We start from the raw sequence: 20,433 nt of genomic DNA on the forward strand, positions 1-20,433 counted from the left end.
CTTGAGATGGATAGCAGTTGCTGTTAAAAGACAGAATGAATTATGTATGGTGCCATTTTCACCTGATTATAATGAGCCATGTGGCTGTAGAAATGAGTAAAAAGTTCTAATATGAAATACTAAGGCTTATTTTCTAATTGTTAAGTTCAAAAAACCATCTGCATAAGTTAAACAACTGTTTCCTGTGCTAAGTAGCATCTTGCTTTGTGAATGGCTTTGTTTCAAGAGGATGAATGACACTAACTGGTACAAAGTACCTTATTACGCATTTTGTATATTATTTTTCCGCTCACTCATAAAGCTGTATGGAATTTTTTCTTAAAAAGATGAAAAGTATTATAGAAAGTCTTACAGACAGTCTCCATATTTTTTTTTCTATCTGATATCCTCTTTCAAGTGTTAAGAAGGAGCAAGACAATTTATGAAGCAATCGAACCCATAATAGTATGCCTATAAATCCAAGGTCAGATCCTGCAACATGAAAGGAACAAAGCTCACTCCAAACAAATTGTATCTTCTTGACCTGAATGACCCTTACTGCTTGTCTTAAGTCAAAGAAATAATCCTAAACCAGGATGTGAAGAACCAGTCCTTTCATTTAACTGCATCCCAAGTATTGTTGGGAGCCGCAAGATTTTTGTTGTCCACGTGTATAAGCAATCTTTTCTATAAAACAAAATAATTAGGTACCCAGGTCTATGAAAATAATCCACTGTCTCATTTCATGCTTCTAGGGATGCTGCTTAAAAAAGTAATTCTGCAAGTAGAATTTAAGATTAAAAGTCAGCACCCCAGTTCGCTCAGAAAAGCACCTTAATTGAAATGATAAGCCATACCTCCCAGCATGTGCCAACTTCAAATTGAGTTGGCAATGTTTAACTCTGTTTAGCACTTGTGAACCACCTGCTAATGACAAAAGCACAGCTGGAAAATCATCAGCGACACCTCTGTTTACCTGCAAATTGCAATTAAGAGTTTCAAAACAGAAGGCTCTTAAAAAGAAAATCCTGCAAACAAGTCACTAGGCAATGCAAGACTGGCACAAGGGACTCCCTCGTCGGAGCTGAAACACGCCAACGCTTCAGTATGCCAAAGCCTTACTAACCCAGCATCCCTGGTCTTCCTGGCTCCACACCAAAGGACTCATTTATCCTACAAGTCAGCATTCCCTCTCGTTGTTCAAAATTCAACATACGGTATTCTATTAAAAACCCCAGACTTTGGTAAAGAAAGTCTAGTTAATGCCTTCAAATGATCATGACTACAAGGAATACTTTTTCCAATGGATCGCTAATGCTCTTGCCTTTAACTCTGTTTGGCGGCACATTCACATAGATCTCCTGTACTCTTAAAACCTTCCCCCAAGATCTCGGCCGAAGAATCCATATTTCCAAGCAGCGATGCCATTTATCACACAGAAAAATAACGGCCCGCCCCACGGAGCCAGCTGCGCCAGGACCCGCGCGGGGGCCAAGGAAGGAGACACCCTGAGGGACCCTCTCCCCTCTTTCCTCTGCTCCAACACCACTAAGCCGTGGGGAGCCGACCCCGCTCCCCTCAGACACCAGGGAAAGGAGCCGAACGGAGAAAAACCGCCCCGAGCCCGCCGCCTCACCAGCCCCAGCGCTTCAATCTCCCGCTTCCGGCAGAGCGGGGCGGGGCGCCGGCAGTGCGCCTGCGCGCGCGGAGCTGCCCCTCGCCGCCGCGGGCTGCTGTGCGCCTGCGCGGAGCGGCAGGCGGGGCGGGGCGGGGCGGGGCGGGGCGCGCGGAGAGCCCGCCTCGAGCCGCTCCACCTCGGGAAGTGTCTCCTCACAGAGGGGGGAAAGCCGAGCCTTAGGAAGGCGGCGGGCGAAGCGCGGTCTGAACAGCGCTGTCTGGGTTGTGAGGGAAAGAGAAGTGAGAGTGAAGAAGCTTGAGTGGAAAAACAGGCGGGTAGATTGTGATTGAGACAAGGAGCAGCCCCAGCTGTAGTTGCAGTCGTGCAGTTCAGGATTAGAGTGCCCTGACCCTCGAAGGTGCTGCTGAAGCAAGCGTGATGTTCCTGTCTTTCTCTGCAAGCGTTCCTTCCGTGCTGCAGGCATGGTTTCCCCACGTAGATGTACATTTCTGATTTACACAACACGTTTTTCTAGTGCAACTGTCAGAACTGAGAAAATAAGCTGCAGAAGCCATAACGCCCAGCTGGCAGCCCACGGGGGTGTCTTGCCAGTGGTTCCTCCAGCGCTGCCCACAGCCCAGCCGCTCTGTGCTGCGCGTCGCGGCCTCGCACGCCGTGCCGAGCGGTGCACGTGGAACGCGCGTGCCCACACGCTCTCGCTAGATCATCGCCTTAGTTTGTGTAGCAGAAATGCGTCAATTTCCTGCCTGGTTCCTCTGCGTAACTGCAGATGAGGGTGCTCAGTTTTCCCTTCACCTTGGGTACTCCCACGTGTGTTGAGACAAGAGGCGCCCTTGCACTGAGAGGTGAGTAAGCACTAAGTGTAGGTGTGTGAGTGTGTTAGCAGTTGCTGTGCTTTTGACCAGAAGTATACATAGATTCACTCACTTCGAATAAAATTCCACAGGGTTGGTAACAATCTTTTTTTTCTCCTACAGTAAAAAGTATCTAAGTATTCAAAGCCCGTTTAGAACAAGTCAGTTTGGGAAATCTGAGAATCTGGGGCCTTTAGATTACTCCATGTATAGGAGTTGACTATCTATGGGTGAAATTGATTTAGAAATAATATTCTCAGTAGCAAATGTGGGAATTTAGATTACGTGACTAAGTTGTATGATCAGTTATAACAATCTAGCAAGAAAACTCGTGCAGTACCTTGACTGTTGAGGCAGTTTGGAGGCATTTTTTAAACCTACCCCTTTTTTTTGGTTTGTTTGTTTGGTTTGGTTTGTTTTAATACCTGCAGCTAATTTAATGTCATAAATATTTTATTTTTTAATATGTTAAAAATGGACTCCCAAGTGCAACAGTAGAAGTGCTAACAGAACTTCTGCTACAAATTTATCAAGTGGGTTGGATCTCAAATACACTGGAGCTTTGAGATGGCATGTGTCCAATTTCACAACATATTACCTTCTGTCTCAAGATGTTCCCTGCTTTAAATTAGTCATGCTCTGTTGTACAGACACGTTAACAGTCGAGTTGCACAAGAACAACAGAAAGTTTGAAATTTTAGATCATTTGCCAGCTGAGATTCCAGTAAGATTTTATGGGAACATAACACATGAAAAAGTCATCCTGCGCGTTATCATTGCTACTTTATTAGAGCAACGCCCACGTGCCCCACCCCAAGTGAGGATTACAGTCTGCTTGAGACTGTGAATATAGAAAGACAGTTCCACATGTTGGTTTTATGTGTTTAACATACTACATATAGAGTAGAGAAAAGGAAATACTGTCATCAGCATTCACTGATGGGTGATCACTCTAGGAAGAGATCCTGTTTCGTGTTGGTATAGTGTTTAGCTGTGCTTACCACATTTCCCCATTGATTTACTTGGTGTTTACATGTAGTACTGCAAAAGCATGTCTTGTCCAAGATCTGGCAGGAGGACTCTGACAGAGCTGGGAACTAGATTGTCATCAGTCACTGTCCAGTGACTATCCAGTACTTTTATTGCAGAAACCAATAATGATGGATATAATTTTACCTGCAACTTATTGATGACAAACAGGAGTCAGACTAAAACCTTCCTGTGAAAAGATGCGCATCTGTTTCCCCTGAGGAAAAGAGATTATCCATGTGTTATTGATACTGGCATGTTTATGGCACACTGTAGAGCATTTCTCATACTGTTCAGTTAAGCTCGCCGGTATGTGCACACAGCTAGCAAGTTCGTTCCCACACAGTCTTTATTAGCACTATAATGCTATTGTTTGATTACTATTTTTTTAATTCCTTTTGTGATCAGAATAGATTGGAGTAAGCAAAATAGAAGAAAAAAATGCATTGGGAATTGTGCAATGAGTAATAAAATTATTGAGCTCTATTTGCCGACCATATTGCCTCCTTTCAGAGAAACTTGTTTCCCCAAAGAACTAGAAGGAAAATGTACTTCCTGGTTTTATTTTCTTTGGTGTTTCTGTGATGACATTTTAGAGATTGGATTTTTTTTTTTTCAGTTTACACCAGTTTGTCTGCACAATTGAAAGCTATTCTCTATATATTATCTGTTTCATTGATCTTATATTACCAGAAGAGCACTAGGGCTCACACATCATTACTGACAGGACAAGAAGATGTTACATTTCTCTGTGGGCATCATCTGTAGTAGCAAAGACAAAGTGGAGAATAATAGTAAAGGATACTAACTTTGGGTTTAGGGACTCCAATTTGACCTTGATGTGTTCTTCTCTTCTAGAGTGCCAGGAGCATCATAAAACTTCCATTTAACAGCTTGCTGGGCACAACGGCCAGGCCTTTTGTCCCTAAACATTGCCAAAGAGTAACTGAGACGTTTGTCGACATACTAAGTCTTGAGGCACATATGCATTACTCCCTTCTCTCATTTTTCTGAAATCTGTTGATCTTGTTTAAAGTCAAATGCTGTATCCTGACGCATGAAGTACACTCTGCACTGTCTGCATGCTCTTGCCTGAGGCAGGAGGGTGGAGTGTTTTTATGTGCCTAACCACCAACTGCTGGAGAAATTTTTAAAATCCTACCCGCTTCAGCATGGGCCTAGGGCTGTGTTTTTGCTGGCTGCAATTCACTCCTCAGAAAAATGTTCTGACTTGCTTATAGCCATGTAAATATATCAAGGGAAGGGCTTTATAAACCAGATTCCTGGAGTGAACCCAAGTTTGCTACAATAAAACCGGTCTTTGAGAGATAGATTCTGCTCTCATAATGGTGCAAATGTCCTGTAATACAGTGAAGTCACTAGAATGATATCAACATGAAGCTAAAGCAGAAGTAAAATTTTGTTGCCTTTTCTGCTTTACAGCTGGGACTTGCTTAGACTATCCCTTATTTTTTCCTTCAGTTTTCGAGGTACTTGTCTTGAAAAGAAGAACGGACATAATTTATTGTAGCTGAGAGGCACTGCAATTTGCCATTACAAAAGATAATGTAAGAGTCAGCTGAGATGGGCTTCCGAGTTCTCGCTGCTGCGTGCGCGAATAACCAAGTGGGTGAGGCACAGCACTAATGAAAGGGAATGGTGTAAGACTGTCTCTTATTTTTTTGGCTGCTTGTGGGATTTTCTCTGACATAGCCATGCCAGAAATTACAGTTTGAAGTCTTTATGAGACTGTACCAGTTAAAGGAAACAATAAACAGACCTTCAGTGTTCTTGTCTTTGTTGGAGAACTGATTGATCATTATTTTAAGAAAATTCAAGCCTTTTAAATCTAAGCCCTTGCCCAAACTAGTCCCTGGTACAGCTTTTGTCATTTGTGATGGTCTGAGCACATTTTTGTGTTAAAGGTATTTGGATTGTAGCGGAGCTTGAAGAGTCGTTTCATTTTCTCACGTACTTAATACAGAAGTTCATTGCATGTTGTGCGCGTGTAGCTCCTAGGTTGTTCATGTTTCTCCGTGCTACTTGAAAAGTGAACGTGGTTTATTTGCCAGTGCAGATGAGCTAGTTTGAGGGCAGTTACCCGTAGTCTGTAGGCTTTGAGTGGACCCAGTGGATTGAGCTGGGGTACCAAACAAGTCATCCAGTGGGCAGGTAAGCACAGCTGGAGATGCACACCTCACCTTCTTCCTGGGCTTCTGTGGGTTTCACTTTTGCTCTGATCGTAGACATGAGAGAGTAGTGTCCATCGTCACTTCAGCAGCATCACTGGTTATTGTTTTGTTTCAGAACAAATAACCATTCCACTGAGCACACCTCCTTCCCTACCGAACTGCAGCATCAGCAAGCAGGATTTAAAAATACACTTCTGCTCTGTTATGAAGAAATTTAGAGGTCTTTTCCTAAGGATGAAATACAAATGTGGTGTTCATGGGAGTTTTCTATTTCTATATGCTGCTGACAATAAAGTCATGTCTAGAGGGCTGAGATTTCAGTGTGGCAGTGTTGTTGTCAGGCACTGACTACACTTACGTTGCAAACCAGGCTCACAGGTTAATACACTCTTGTGAGAGCTGGCTTAAAACGCTCTCCCATTTTCCTGATCCTACAGTTAGTAACTTACATAACATTTTAGGTGTGCATAACTGTTGTGATATGGGGGATATGCCTGTGTGTTATTCATGCAAACAAAATCACATGTCTATGCACAGCTGCCTCAGGATTGTGAGGCAGGCAATTCACCAAGAATTGTGAACAGATATGAAACTCTTACTTTTTAATGTAAAGGTTGAAGCAAATTCTTTAAAAGTCAAAAAATGTAAGGTACTCACAGACAATGGGAACTCTTATCACCCCTCTTAAAATACTCAGCTGTAGGGAAGGCAACAAGAATGTCTTCTGTGCCGTTTCCTTTAGCAAGTAAAATGTACAGTGAAGCTTTTTGGCTTTGCCTTGTTTCTTGAGTAAAATATGCTGTTCGTGCCAGTTATGGCTCATTTCAAAATGAGTATTTCAGTGTTTGTGAGCTGTATTGCTTTTGTTCCAGTTATTTCCAAAGTAATTTCAGTGCAAATTTTCTGTTCATGTTCATATCTGAAATAACAGTATTTTGAGTCCCTTCCTCTACACAGGCCTGCAGAAAGAGCTTTACTGGTGAGTGTGTGATATTTCCTTACAACCTCAGTGGGGTGAAGTGATGATTCTTACATTGCTTTTACCATTGTCTTGTTGCCACACTGCAGAAGGGCAGCTTAGCCCTTGTGACATTTGAAGTCATTGAGAAAGTTCCTACTCGACTGAAGGGAAGCAGAACTATGTTATCCTGATGGAAGTCAGTAAAAGTGTGGCATATGGAGTGAGCTAATGGTATGACTTCATGCGGTGCTGAGATACTGGAATTGCAGCTGACCACATTAGCGTGTTTCACACTGTGTTTAATGTGTGAGAAGGCAACTAGTTCCCCTGTCAGCACATTAAGAAATCTGTATTTTAGGTGAAGAACATTTGTCTTCAATGAAGTCCAGGAATGCTGAACTGATGCTAAGAGAAGAAAGAAAATTATTTGGTGAACCAGTAGCCCACATAGCTTTGAGGTTGTGTCCTGGCATCAGTGACCTCCATCATGCATATTGATAGTCACTGAGCAAGCTCTCTTCGTCATCAACCTCTTCGATGACAGCCATGCCATATCATTTCAAGTAACACTCCTGTAGCTAGAAATCTCCGAGTACATTCACAGCTGAAAGCGTTATTCTGGTTTTGACATTTTAAAGTTTAGTGCATTTTTTCCTTGAGTTAATTACAAGTGGTGTATGGGTAACATATGCCAGAACAAGCTATTTCATCACTGCTAAATGCTTGGTGGTAACTCAACACATGGGTATGCATTGACAAGTTTTCGCTTGAAAGACTCCACAGGAGTTAGATTAGCAGATAGATCACCCTGGAATTTTAGCTAGCATATACCCTGACTCTTCTTGAGCCTGTGAGACCAGGCATGACTAACCTTAAAACTGTCTGCATTGATGTCTGGGTAGGAAGTCCTATGTGGGATTCTTTTTTCTAGGATTAACAGTGCATGTATGGGTGCACCCTGCTTAATCATGTGTGATACATTACAAAGAGTAATCCAGAATATTATCATCCTCACAGATACAATGGAGAAGTTGCAATGACTTGTCATCCCGAATGTGGAGGATCAAACCCCACGCCCTGAAGTCACCGTGATAAACTCTATTGCTGCTATTAATTTTTGCTGCACTTGCTTTTGAAACAGCAAAACCACATGGGCCAATTTCATCTTTAGCTTAGCTGATTTCATGGGAATTGATGATTTTGTATCAACAACTAATTTCATTTAATTGATTTGTAAGAATTTTTTCATCTGCATAATTTGAATAGAAGAAAGGTAGGAAAAGTGGGGTAAGATTAAATGCTCCTCAAGTGCTTTCTTTGTGGGAAGCAGTTAAATGGGAGGCGCAGCCTTTTTCAGTATTTTGGCCTATTAAAGCCATTACTAGAATGAATGCAACTGCAATCTAAGATTCCTTTTACATTTATGCCCCACAGCTGCAGCCATGTTCGAACTGACACTGGAGGTGATTAAACTGTGACTAAATGTTCATCATCTCCGGTGGAGGAATCCCAAGAGGCGGTCACCAAATCAGGAAGCTCTTTCATGAAGAGATGGGTATGTGTTCAAATCAAAGCATCTTTAGAATATCTTCCACAAATGAATGTTGACTGTGTTGTCACACTGATGGTTTAAAAATGAAGATCCTAGGTAAAGCAAAAAATTTAAAAATGCATTGAAGAGACACTCTTAGCATATTCTTTCTATCCATTAAAATACTGTTCGGAGTTGTCCCTAACAGTTCCTGAATACTTGACACAGAAATATTCTGTGAATGTTTCACATGCACGCAAGTACATAACAAACAGTTCTCCTGTATTTGATCATATGCTTGTTTATTGCTAAGTTGTTTATATGTTGGGAGCTGTACATCTTGATTTTTTATTGTATGCTTACTTGTATTGCTTCTAGATGGTGGTCTTTTTTCACTAGTTTGTTGTGCAGACACTGTGCCCTTGTTTTAGGAAAAGCTGAGGGATTTCACTGACACTGCAAGTAGCTACAGTAAAGAGAACAGAAGCAGGAGCATGTAATTCTAATAGCCTCTTTAACACCAGCCCAGCCGCAGTTCACTGCCCTCCTCCTGTGCTGATTGCTGATTGCTCTTGACTCTGGCAATTGCTTAGTCTCTGTTTCCATTCCATCTTCTTCCCACTTGGTCTATGTCTTCCTGAGTTTTTGTTATAATATTTTATGTGCATGTATTGGCTTGTGGATTTCTTTGTGTTTTGCTTGCCTGCATACACTTGATGTGCATTAGCTACCACAGATGCTATTTTGTCTTCTGTGTTTTGTGTACAGAAATGGAGGGGATGGAACCTCTTTACTGATGCGGATGGGGATATATGTGTGTAGTAAAGTCGCAGTAAGCATTAGGTATTGGGCATGCGTGTTTATTGCAAAACAATTTACTTACAGAAATATTAAGAACACTGGTTTCCAATACACACAGTTTCATGCCTGCACTGTTAAGGAAATATCTTGTGAAACTTTAAGTTAAACACTGCCTGCTGGTCCGGTTGGTGAGGTTCACAACAATTTGGCACTGGTTGTCCTTCACCAGCAAAATATGGTAGTTTTTACCTGCAGTTACAAGTTTAAAGACATTTGCAAAACTACCAGATTGTTATTATCAAAACAGTAATTAACTGAAGTGTAATGCAATTAAACTAGACCAGCATGTATTTGACAGCCTTGGGCAACGTTAGGAATGAAGTCCCCAGTTCAGCACAGTACTTCAGTATCCATGCAGCTTTAAGCGTGTGGGTAGTCCCCATGAAGGCTAGCAGTAGTTATTAGTGATCAGAGGTCTAGGAAACTCAGTGTTTGAGGAAAGCTGCAGGAGCAGGAAAAGCTTAGTTTGCTGTTGAAAACCTTAATGGCATATACGACAAAAGCATTCAATACAAAAACGGTGGTGGCAAGAAAGGAGATAAGTTACAGTGATAATGGAAGAGAGGAAGTGATCCTCAGCTGAAGCAGGTGATAACTTGTTTTGGAACTCAAGACATTTTCTAACAGCAAGTATGGTGAGATATGACCCAGATCACCCCAAGAGGCTTTGAAACCTCATGGAAATTTTTAAAAGTCTTTTAAAGATAAATCTATCAAGAACCGTTATGATGGAGCTAGGTCTTGGGACAGAGAGATGGACAAGATAGCTAATTGAAGGCCTTTTCAACCTTATTCTCTACAGTTGTATAATTTTATGTGCTTAAAATTACACATATACTTCAAAATAAAGGTATAAAGACTCTCAGAGAGTTCATCCTTATAGACTTGGCAAATGTTACTCTGTCAGAAGGGGGAGCAGTGGGTCAGTGTTCTTATTGGGCTCCTGTAGATACCTCAATCTTTACAAAAGAAACAGGATTTGGTGAACTCAATGTACCAAACTCAAAAAATACACACAGTTCCTAGCGAGGGTTCTTCACTTCAGATCACCACTTACACTATGTTTTATCCATTATTTTTATCTTGCCATCATACCTAACAGAACTATTTTCTTAGTACGGATTTTTCATATTTGGGGGAAGAGTGTAAATATTTTGTTCTGAACTCTTTAATTTATGCTGTAAACTAAAAACCTCTTTAGGTATTGTGGTTACAAAGCCTTCGGCTGACAACTTTGATCATGGATGTTATTAAAGTAGAACCCAAAGAGCAGCTCCTTTTCAGGCACCGAGTAAGGAAAGCAGCCACCATAACATGCAACTGGCAACCCTGTGATTACAATAAATACACCCACAAAGATCCATCCCAGCACATAACATACGGAGTGAGGATGAGCCCAGAGTGCCTTGATTTTTATAAGAGAAGGCTGTGTGTTATCACAGGTCTCACAAGCTGAACTTCTAATGGAAGAAAATCAGTAAGAATCTGGATTGCTCTGAATTGAAAAGTTTGAATACCAAGTTTCCAGCCAGTCATCTTGCTGAGAAGAAGTGACAAAAAACAGACCTGGCTCTTGGGAAAGGCAATACTTTGGTGCTTTGCATAAAAAACAGGATTTTTCAAGCAGAGAGATGGGCACAGTCAGAAGGTTTAGAGCCAAGTCAGAAAAACTGCCAGAAACTGGAAGCAAAAGCTAGTTAAATAGCTTGGATCCAAGTTCTGAGTGTTCACTTGCAAATGTCTTACTCAGAGCTATTTAAAAAATAATCTGCTAGTGTGAAGTCAGTGTTCAAGCTCTGGTACAAGGAACGCACTGAAAATAAAAGCTTCCTTTCCCCCCAGGGTTCTGCCCTACCAGCTGAGCAGCTGGAGCATAGTGTACTTACCATCATCTCACCATTACTCCTTTTAATTTTGATTTTTAATACCTTCTTGGCACTGGAGAAATGCTGGTTTGTAAAATGAGATCCTCTTGCAGGCAACGTTATGTGAAGGAGCAATAGAACTACTGGTGGCCATTCGTGGGGAGAGCAAGGAGTGAAAGAGTAACTCTGAGTCGAGGAGCCAGATTATGTAGAGACTTTCCAAGTAAAGCCAGCTACTGCTCATTGTCTTTCTCTGAATGTTCCTTGTTTATATTTTTGTTGTTCTACTTGTTGCAACTGAAATTGTAATACTAACCTTTTGCAAAAATTGTGAGCTATTCCAGGAGAAACCCCATTGTGCAAGGCAGTGTGACCCTGGCTGGCTTAGGATCATGTTTTTCTTGTAACTATCAGGAGAAATGTGTGAAAAAAGTCAGCAGTTAAAATGAAGAAGCATTCCTGCCTAGTTCCAGAGAAGGATGAGTCCTGCTGAAAATAAACACTTCTCAATCAGCTCTGGCATGTTTCAGAGCTGGCCATACAGTTGTCACCTTAACATTGTCATTTTGGTTGTAACGATGAGTTACAGATCAATTCGATGAATTGTGGTAGATGCAGAAACTTGGAACATCTGGGTTCTAAGTGTGCATGAACTTACTGTAAGACCGTCATGCATGAAAGAGCTGCATGATTTCTATAGAAATTATTATTACTGGGTTTACTACTACTACACCATGTACACGCATGCATAGATATTCCACAGACTGCGTTGTACCTCTGTGTTCTTATGAAGCAGAAATAAATAATATCAAAAGGCCACAGACCCGCAGTGATCTGTTCTCCTCTCTTCTGGGTCACAAATCTTCTCTTTATTTATCCTTCAATGAACGATTTTTGGTTGGAATTAGCATGTCACTTGTGGTTTTGATGGCAAAGATGTGTCTGGCGAGAGATTTGATTGCAGAAGCACAATCTCTAATGAAAAGCGGGACACTTGGAGAGATGTGAGGGAATGGGAGCATAAATGAATGGTGCTGAACTCTGCTTTTAACCCACATAAGAAGAAAGCTGCAAACTAAAAGATGGTCTAGATTAAGTAACAGTGAGGGATCATAAAACAGATTGAAAAACACTTGTTTCTAAACAAGTTTCAGCTATGACTTTTGTAGTGTTGCTCAAATATTTACTCTCATTCTAACTATTGATAAGTGGTGTGTCTCTAACTACTCTGTAACTCCAGCCACAGTTTCCAGCTTTTATGTATGTCCCTTCATGATTAACTCAGGGTCAAGGCAAAAAAGAATGTGCAGGGACTGGCATGTTTTAACCCTTGTATCTGTTTTTTCCAAAATGGTTTCTGAAGAGAAGCATTGAGTCTATGTCATGACTGTTCCTTGTGGTTCTGGTCTGTTCTGTCTGTGTGGGAATGTTTGTATGGACAGGAAGTTTGTGCCAGAGTGTTTCATGTAGGTATGAAACTTGATCAAGATCACTGAAGTGCTGGCATATCAAAACAGAAGGAAATCTATGCTATAATTAACTTCAACACAAGATACAGATGAAATGCATTGTGAAAGAGATAAATAGTGAGCATTTATAAAAATCCATATACAGCAACAGAATTTAAGAAAAATAGACCTTGTACGTTTTGGGCAAGATCTTATTTCAGTCTGTGCCATCTTCCTTATGAACAGAGCGAAGATCAGTATTACCTCCAGGATAACCACCATAGAGCAGGCAGCACACTGTAGACACTTTACCCTCTCCAAACCTTTTCAGTGATCAGGTTGAACAAAGACAGACCCCTGTGCTTTCTGCAAAGCTGATACAAAGGTGTCTTTTTGTAAACAATCAGTTCACCTTGAAAGTCAGGATAAAAGTATGTTCTAGACAAAGACACCTTTAACTTCCCTATTGAAAGAGATCTTAGCAGGCTCTGACTCAGCTTCAGATCTGCTGAACAGTGTGACTCCTTTAATGCCTGTTTTGATGTGTTATTGTGGAGTCAAAGGTTGCTTATCATGCCTTGCTATGGCACGTGTAGTTACACATGACAGATAGTTCGAAACTTGTTGACTGTTGTTATTCTGTGCAGTGCATCTGTCATCTTTGTTGAAGGACTGAAAATCTGACATAATCATTCAGTGCATCCACCTTTTTCCATTTCCTAAGAAATTGGTTGATGTATTTGAAATGGCTTCAGATTTTAATCATATGGATTAAAGACATGTAATTAGGAGGAGAAAGATACTGTGCTGGTCCACAAGTGATTTAGAACCTGTGATCAAATCCATCACAGCCTAATTTGATGTCTTCCACCGTAAGCCTCCCATCTCTCTGTTGAGGACAAAAGGATTTACCCTGCTTTCAGATCTGTAGATCAAAGCTTCTGTGGATTCAGTATTGAAGTTGGGATATGAGCTTCTGGGTTGTATCGCTTTAAAGATCTATTCTGCAATAAAAATAAAGTATTTTTCTTACCCTCTCACATATTCTCCCTGCATCCTTGCCATAGGTCCTGTGCGCAGTATAGAATATAGCAGCTTTGGACTTTATAGCCTCTTTGCTTACCAAAACCAGCATTTATTTTTTAAAAAAAACCTCTGTTGTATCAGTCTTTCATTCGGGACTCAACTTCTTATTGGTGCTATAAACTATATACTTCTTATCTGCAATAATCCAATTCTTAACTTTATCAGTAATTTACTGAGCTGAAGAGATGGGGGAGGGATTGAGTTAGAAAAAGTGTACATAGCAGCCTACAAAACACATACTTAAATTGGTACTGTAACCAGTGTAATAGCTGACATTTCTGGATAAATGAACATTACTTCTATCATTAATAAATGCTTATCAAAACAGGTGTTATGCACAATTTACCCCTGCAGTATAGATCTGATGGTGTTTTTGCTTGCCTCAATGGAGTGAATATCCTTCCAGCAGAACTCAGTGCAGATGGTGATCTGTTTTTTGGAAAAAATAGTCAGGAAAGCTAAAAAACCCAGCGCTTGTAAATTAAAGTTTCAGGTATTAAATCAAGGAGTAGAAACAATGCACTGTAAGTTAAATGAACAGTTCAATTTTGTAAATAAAGAGTAGCTCAAGACACAGTGGAAGTGAATAGACCAGGGAAAGGTACTAGATTTGAAAAACTTCAGTACAACAGCTCACACAACTCTGCTGCCAGTCACGTGGATTGAAATACCATCTTCCCTCCTATGACCACAAAACTTATGGATTAATAAATTTCCATAGCTCTCTGCTAAAAATAGGAGATGAGGAAGATTCGTGAAAGGAATAGAGAGAGGACAGTTGATATCTATGTCTTGAAGAGGATACTTAGCAGTTCTTGAAGAAGGGAAGAGAGAAAAAAGTGATGGAAGCATAATTACAGTAATGTAGGCAAAAGTTTCCAAAGAAGAGAACTCTGAAGAAGTGTTACTAGCTCTCAATAAGATTAACTCGTTCTTTACTTCAGTAGTTTTTACAATGTGAGAAAGAAGAGTCTCCAAGGCAGTCTCCAGCCTCAGTACTGAGAATGTGTATGCAGCTTCCAGCTGCCATGCGAGGTGCGTTCTGGAGAGTGATCTTACCAAGAGTCTCATGTCCTGTCTTGTAATTGCAGTCCTGCAGGAGATCAGCAGTCTTCTAGCCATGTATATTGGATAATAGTATTTTATGCCCCTGGAATGTATCCTCTAATAAAGGAGTGCCATTTAAATTGAGGCTTTGCAAGCCTGCACATGGCAGCTGAGGCTGTGTGCCCCAGGAAAAGCAGGTGCAGCATGACAGCAGCCAGGAAGAAGGATTCAAGCCTTTCTGAGGACCAGTTCAGCAAATAAATAGAAATAGAAATAGGAATAGGAATAAAAACAGTTTCACACTGCAACAAGCAGTTATGGCAAGTGGTATGATGTCGCCTTCAGAACCAAAGTAAGATCCAGGTTGCTCCTTTATAGTGCATGGTGTTAATGCAGGTCTAAACAAATGCAACAGAAACAAGCCCAATCCAGCTTTATGCTAATGGAAACCAGTCTCTTGGTTTAAAACTCTTTTGCAATACTCGATAAGCGTATGTTTGAATTTGATTTATGGTTGTGAAGCGCCCATGAAACCAAAAAGCTAATGTGAGCTGAAATGCCCATCCCTGGTGGTAACATCAATCTTTACTGTGATAAATGCCAATCCATGATAAATCCCCAGTGATCGGTGGCAATAAACAGGGCTCACAAGAGAGCGTGTTCCCTTAGAGGGAACGCCTTAGTAGCCCAGCAGGGACTTTTCATGCTGTTGTTTACTTTGGCAGTGAAAAATGAGCGCCACCCTGAAATGCTTGAGAGCCTAATCACAGGAAGTGCCTTCCTAGCGAAGAAGGAGAAGAATCACGTTGACAGGGACCATCTCTCGAGCAGAAATCTTGTAGAACTCTGTAATCTTGTATTCAAAGTCTGACTCAGGAAATTTGCTGAATGGCCTCAGTCTTCATCATGCATGGGCCCAGGAGATAGTCAGAACTTCCCAGGACATACAGAGCACAGCTGTTCTAACATGTTTATACAAAGTCACTTTTTTTCCCCTCAGAAACATTACCACCTAAGATTGACGATTCCCCCAGAAATCTACCATTACAGGAAACATTTTCTCAAAGCTCCTTCAGCCCAGGGCAGCCTGTCTGATCACAGGGTTAGAGAGAACAATGTGAAAATTACAGGTTTAAATCACTGTACAGATGTTTGCATATTCCAGATGAATATATTCGCTACTGGGCTGGCCTTCTCTTGCTTCTCCACAAAAACCTGGTTTTGCTTTGACACAGATTTCGAACTAACTCTTACCCCATCAGTATTAATGTAGTGCCAGACGGTATCTGCTCCATCATTTGGTCTCAGGAGAGTTCAAATATGAAGATAGAAACTTGGAGAGACGAATTACTGCTCTTGCATCTTAGCTGTGTAAACCTGTCAGAACTGAGTGAAAAATCACATGAAATATGTGTTTTCAAAATGTTTAAAAACATAGCCTGTTAAAGGAGTAGAAATATAGATATAACATAAACATAACGCCTGATAAAGAAGTAGAAATATGGATATAAAAGTTTTATGCTTTCACTTCCCTTTACTACAAAGAGCGATCCCAGAAAAATATTATGTGGGAGCAATGTCCAAGTTACCACCCTACAGGTGTGAAAAATCAGCTGTCTTATTCTTATCTTATCATTTCTGGGTTTAGATTGTACCAGCCTCATTTAGCAGTGACTTTCTTCAAGTTCTGCCTAGAACCAGACTACAGCTTGAAAAAGTTAGCAAAGAGGGTTCACAAATGCGATCTATTTAAGCAAACAGTTTTGGAAGAAATGCATCATGGTTTTCTTTGTTTAATTCTTAGTGCGAGGGATTTTAATTTTAAATTCTAAAAGTCAAAAAGAAATGTTGAAAAATGTTCTAAAAAGCTTTATTTTTTTTTTAAAGCCATTTGCTTTGGGAAAGCCTATATTCCAAATGGTTCCCCTTACTGCCATGGAAAAAAAAAAAGAGGAAAGGAACAAAAAGAAATTTTCCACTTTTTGTCATTTTCAGACTCTGTTGAAAACAAAAATATTTTTTTCTTGTAAACTTTTCTATAAAAGTGGTGTGAAAAACAAAATCGATGGAGAGTTTTCAGCCAGCTAATGATTCTGCTCCATCAATTATTTCCTCTGTTGTAAACATTGGAGAGATTGTCTTGATTCTGGATCTGTCTTTTCCCCTTCTCCTAACTGCTGTATACTCTTGAGGAAAAACTCATCCTTTAAGCAACACAAAATCTTCAATAGTGTTGCTGGAGTACAAAACCAGGTTGTTGTATTCAATGTCCTTTTGTTTTCTAATTGAAACTCACAACAAAGGCAGTTTCATGACCAACATACACATGTGCACGTGTGCACGATAGACGTGCTATTCATGGACTGCAAAAAGCCTATTGTGTACAAAAATGAAAATTGAAAAGCTCAGAATCTTGATTTGGCTATTTTTAAATTTTTTTAATGCTTTGATATTTCCTAAAGTGACAGACTGGTGTACCATATAGATGGGGCCCAGCAAAGGTCTGTATTAGTAAAATAGACTGAATTTAAAGCATCATTTATTTTCTATCCTGAATCTAAGATTGCTAGGTATTTTCCATCCCTGCAGAAGGGATCAAACCATACACAGTATTCTTGTGCTGCATGTTCTGTGCTGTTAACCTGTTTTTTCTGACCTGTTACAATAGTTTCCAGCCTTTTGCAACTTGCAGACTTCTAAAGATTTTCAAAGGGAGGGGAAAATCCCTCCATTGTAGACTAAAATCATTTGGCAATACGCTTCTTTTACTTACCACAGGTTCCTCAGAAAACCTGCAGCTGAAAATGGTGGGTGAAATGTACTTCATCCACAACGGGCCTCAAATGGTCAGGCTACAAATCAGAAAAGTGAACGTATTGAATACACATTTAAAATCTCCTTATACCTCAATTCCTTTTTTTCCCCTGGGTGATCATTTGCTTCTATTCAGAATCCCTGATAATGGAAGCATGTTCTCTTAGTGGCCCGCAAAGCTATATCATTGATAAATTTGTTTGAAGATGTGCTCATTGTACTTGCTCCTGGTGTTGGGGATCCCCACCTAGATTCAGGAGCCCTGCTGTCTGGGAAGCGGTGCATGGCACTATACACTTTATTGATCTGAGTCTCTCAGGCAGCTCCCTTTTTCTCTTGCATATGGCAGGGCCGCAGAGGGTCTACATACACTACAAGACCCACCTCAAGAATGAGTGTAAACCTGCCAAATCCATTGAGTCATTGATGTTTGCTCCATGTACTTGTTTTTGTCTTGGTCTAGGAAACTGGTAGTTTGAGTTCGCTGTCTCACCACAGCATTTAGGACAAGCCAAGTTCTGGAGATGACACACTGCAAAATCGCTTGCATATTGGTTAGAGGACCTTCTAGGGATGGCTACTAGGCCTTTTGGGGTATGTGAAAACTAGTGACTCCTGCTTATATTTATCTGTACCTGTGAGATCGATGTGTACTGCATGAGCGAAGGAGTGTTGGACACTGCTGATGCTCTGGGCCTGCCCCCAGGCTGCTCCGGAGATCAGGCTGACGTTCTCTTAGCACATGCTTGTGTGTAAACAACGTGGACAATGAGAAAATTATTAGGAAAGCAAAGTTTGATCTTGACAGTGTAGATATGGCTAGAGAGCTTGGGGATGGGATACAAAGATGTACCACAAACCGGATAGACTCAGTTGCAGTTCCGCCATCCCTGCAGCAACAGATTTTGTGCTTTCTTCACTTACTGCCCCTGCAGTGATCCGCAGTCTTGGCCAGGCTCCTGAACCGGGTGTAAGCTATTGGCTTTGTGTGCTGGCCGTGTTCAATTTCATTCTCTGTGCCCAGGTACTTTCAGGAGATGGTCTTGCACTATGTACAAACTCAGCTGAGTGACAGCGTCAGTGGCACTTCTGTTCCTAAAGTCTCCTGAAAATCCTGTCTGGGCTGTGAAATAATTCCGGATCCAAAAATGACCCTTTGAAACTTAGCGGTGAAAAGGACTTGCAGGGCAGGAATCTATAGCACTGGAGAAGGGGAGAGCAAAAGAAAACTGTTCTTGGAGACCCTTCAGTCACCCTCCCATGCGTTTCCCATCCTGCTAATGACAATCCCTCTCTCTGTGTAGGAGGTGAGCTGCTGCAAGCTGTAGTTGAGCCTGGCAGAGATTTTCCATCAGGATTTTTTTGCCAATGTGTGTTTTGAATTTTCTGTCAAGATGGCCCACAGAAATCAGACTTACTTGCCAACACTCATCATTTTCTGAGGCAGATCTCTAAGATAAAGTTTTCTCTCCAGCTTTTGTCCTGTTTGCACTGTTGCACTGCAGTTCTCCCTGTGTTGCTTTTTGGAATGGTGCTTAAACTTGCAGGCTTTGAACTGGCAGCAGGTAGAACTGGTTGAATTGTTTGTTTGAAATACTAATTGCTTGGAATTTCAACCATGGATGTGACTGGTGAGCAATTCACAAATCAAATCTTCTTTTCTTTGCGGCTGCCAGAAGGGCTTTTTTTCCACGCTGCCAGTTCTTTGTAAACAGTTTGCTTTGACTTTTCTCCATTGTTTATATTGGCAGCACCACAGCCAGGTCATCTGGCTTTGGTTGTGTCCCTTTGTTGCCTGGCTGACTGAAACACTTGATGTGCGAGGTTAGCAAATAATGCATTTTCTGGTGCATGTTTTTTGTCTAAAAGACACTGGTGCTAAAACTGTTTTAAAGGTTCATGAGTGGGCTTGCAAATAGTCAGTAGTTTTCTAAAAGCTAGGGAACAGGATATTATTTTGCCTTATGAATGAAGCTTTGCATTCTCTTAAAATACTCAAGGACTGGTTTCCTTTGTCTTTGGCCAAGCAAATTGGGCAGTGGGCTGGTTGTAACCAACAGCATCAAACAAGAGACTCGGTCCAGCTCATACCGCTGCTGGTGTACGCAGCATGTGTTGCAGGCAGCTCTTACCTAGAGGACAAAGTGAAAGGGATTATTCATCACACCAGCGCTGGGAAGGAGAGGAGTCTTATGGATGAAAGTTACTTAGTTTAAACTCACAGAGATATCCCTCAAAGCGGCAGTGATCAGGACCATCTGCTTCACAGCTGTGTTCCCTGGCAGATGCTGTGGTTTGCTGGACAGCTGGAATAGCTCCTTAATTGCCAAGGGTGAGGGAGGAGTGGGGAAGAGAGGGAGAGGGGGAGGAAGGGATAACAGCAGGTCATTTTTGCAAATAGGTCTGTTAACATCCCAGCCTTGCTGCCATTAGAGGTGAATCTGACGTGGGTGATAACTCCTGGCTCTGCCAGCCACCTCCGGCTGTACAGCCTGACCTGTATAAAGGTGTAAAGTGTGCCCAAACATCAATGCACGTACATAGCTGCATGGAGGACAGGGGCACTTTAAGAGGTCACAGGTGTGTTTTGTTTGGATCTGTCTTGAATCTGTCACTGCGGCATACATCGGGAGCAGTCCCAGACACACAAGACAAAGCATATGTGCATCTCCAGCCCTTGGGCTGGGATGCTTGCTGGTAACTCTTAGGCAGCTGTGTTGCAGAGCACCAAGAGGGCATCAGGGTCCTAGTGTCTGTACAGGCTTCTCTCTGAGCAGAGGTAGACAGCTGTCTACAGCTGCTGAAAAGTCTCACTTCTCCTGTCCTCATGATAGTAGTAAGAGCAGCAAGCTCAAGTCTTCAGCCACCTCCTCCCAATCTCTGTCCTCCACCAGAACAGTCCAGGCCCTCCTCTGTGGACCAGTACAATTCAGTTTGTCCTGCACTGTGAAGGATCAGTGTTTTATAATGCTCCATATGCATATATAGCTTTATTATAAATATTGCTGCTTATTATTTGCACTGTGATAAACCTTCGAAGCTGTAGCAAGCCTCCCATTGTGTGACATGCTATATAAAGCCAAAAGGAGAGAGAAAAGTCAGTCCTTAGCTGTACAGCTTTTATATT

General features: G+C 41.4%; 1 protein-coding gene across 1 annotated transcript in view; it reads left to right on the forward strand.

Moving 5' to 3' along the window:
• The first annotated feature begins 8,136 nt into the window (after positions 1 to 8,136).
• Positions 8,137 to 20,433, forward strand: part of COL17A1 (collagen type XVII alpha 1 chain) — a 57,519-nt gene continuing 45,222 nt past the window's right edge. The window contains exon 1 of the mRNA XM_086616436.1: positions 8,137 to 8,209. Within this exon, the coding sequence (XP_086472562.1) occupies positions 8,137 to 8,209 (73 nt within the window). The remainder of the gene's footprint in view (positions 8,210 to 20,433) is intronic.

This window comes from Tauraco erythrolophus, chromosome 9 (genome assembly GCF_009769465.1).
Source record: "Tauraco erythrolophus isolate bTauEry1 chromosome 9, bTauEry1.pri, whole genome shotgun sequence".
NCBI classification, from domain to species: domain Eukaryota; kingdom Metazoa; phylum Chordata; class Aves; order Musophagiformes; family Musophagidae; genus Tauraco; species Tauraco erythrolophus.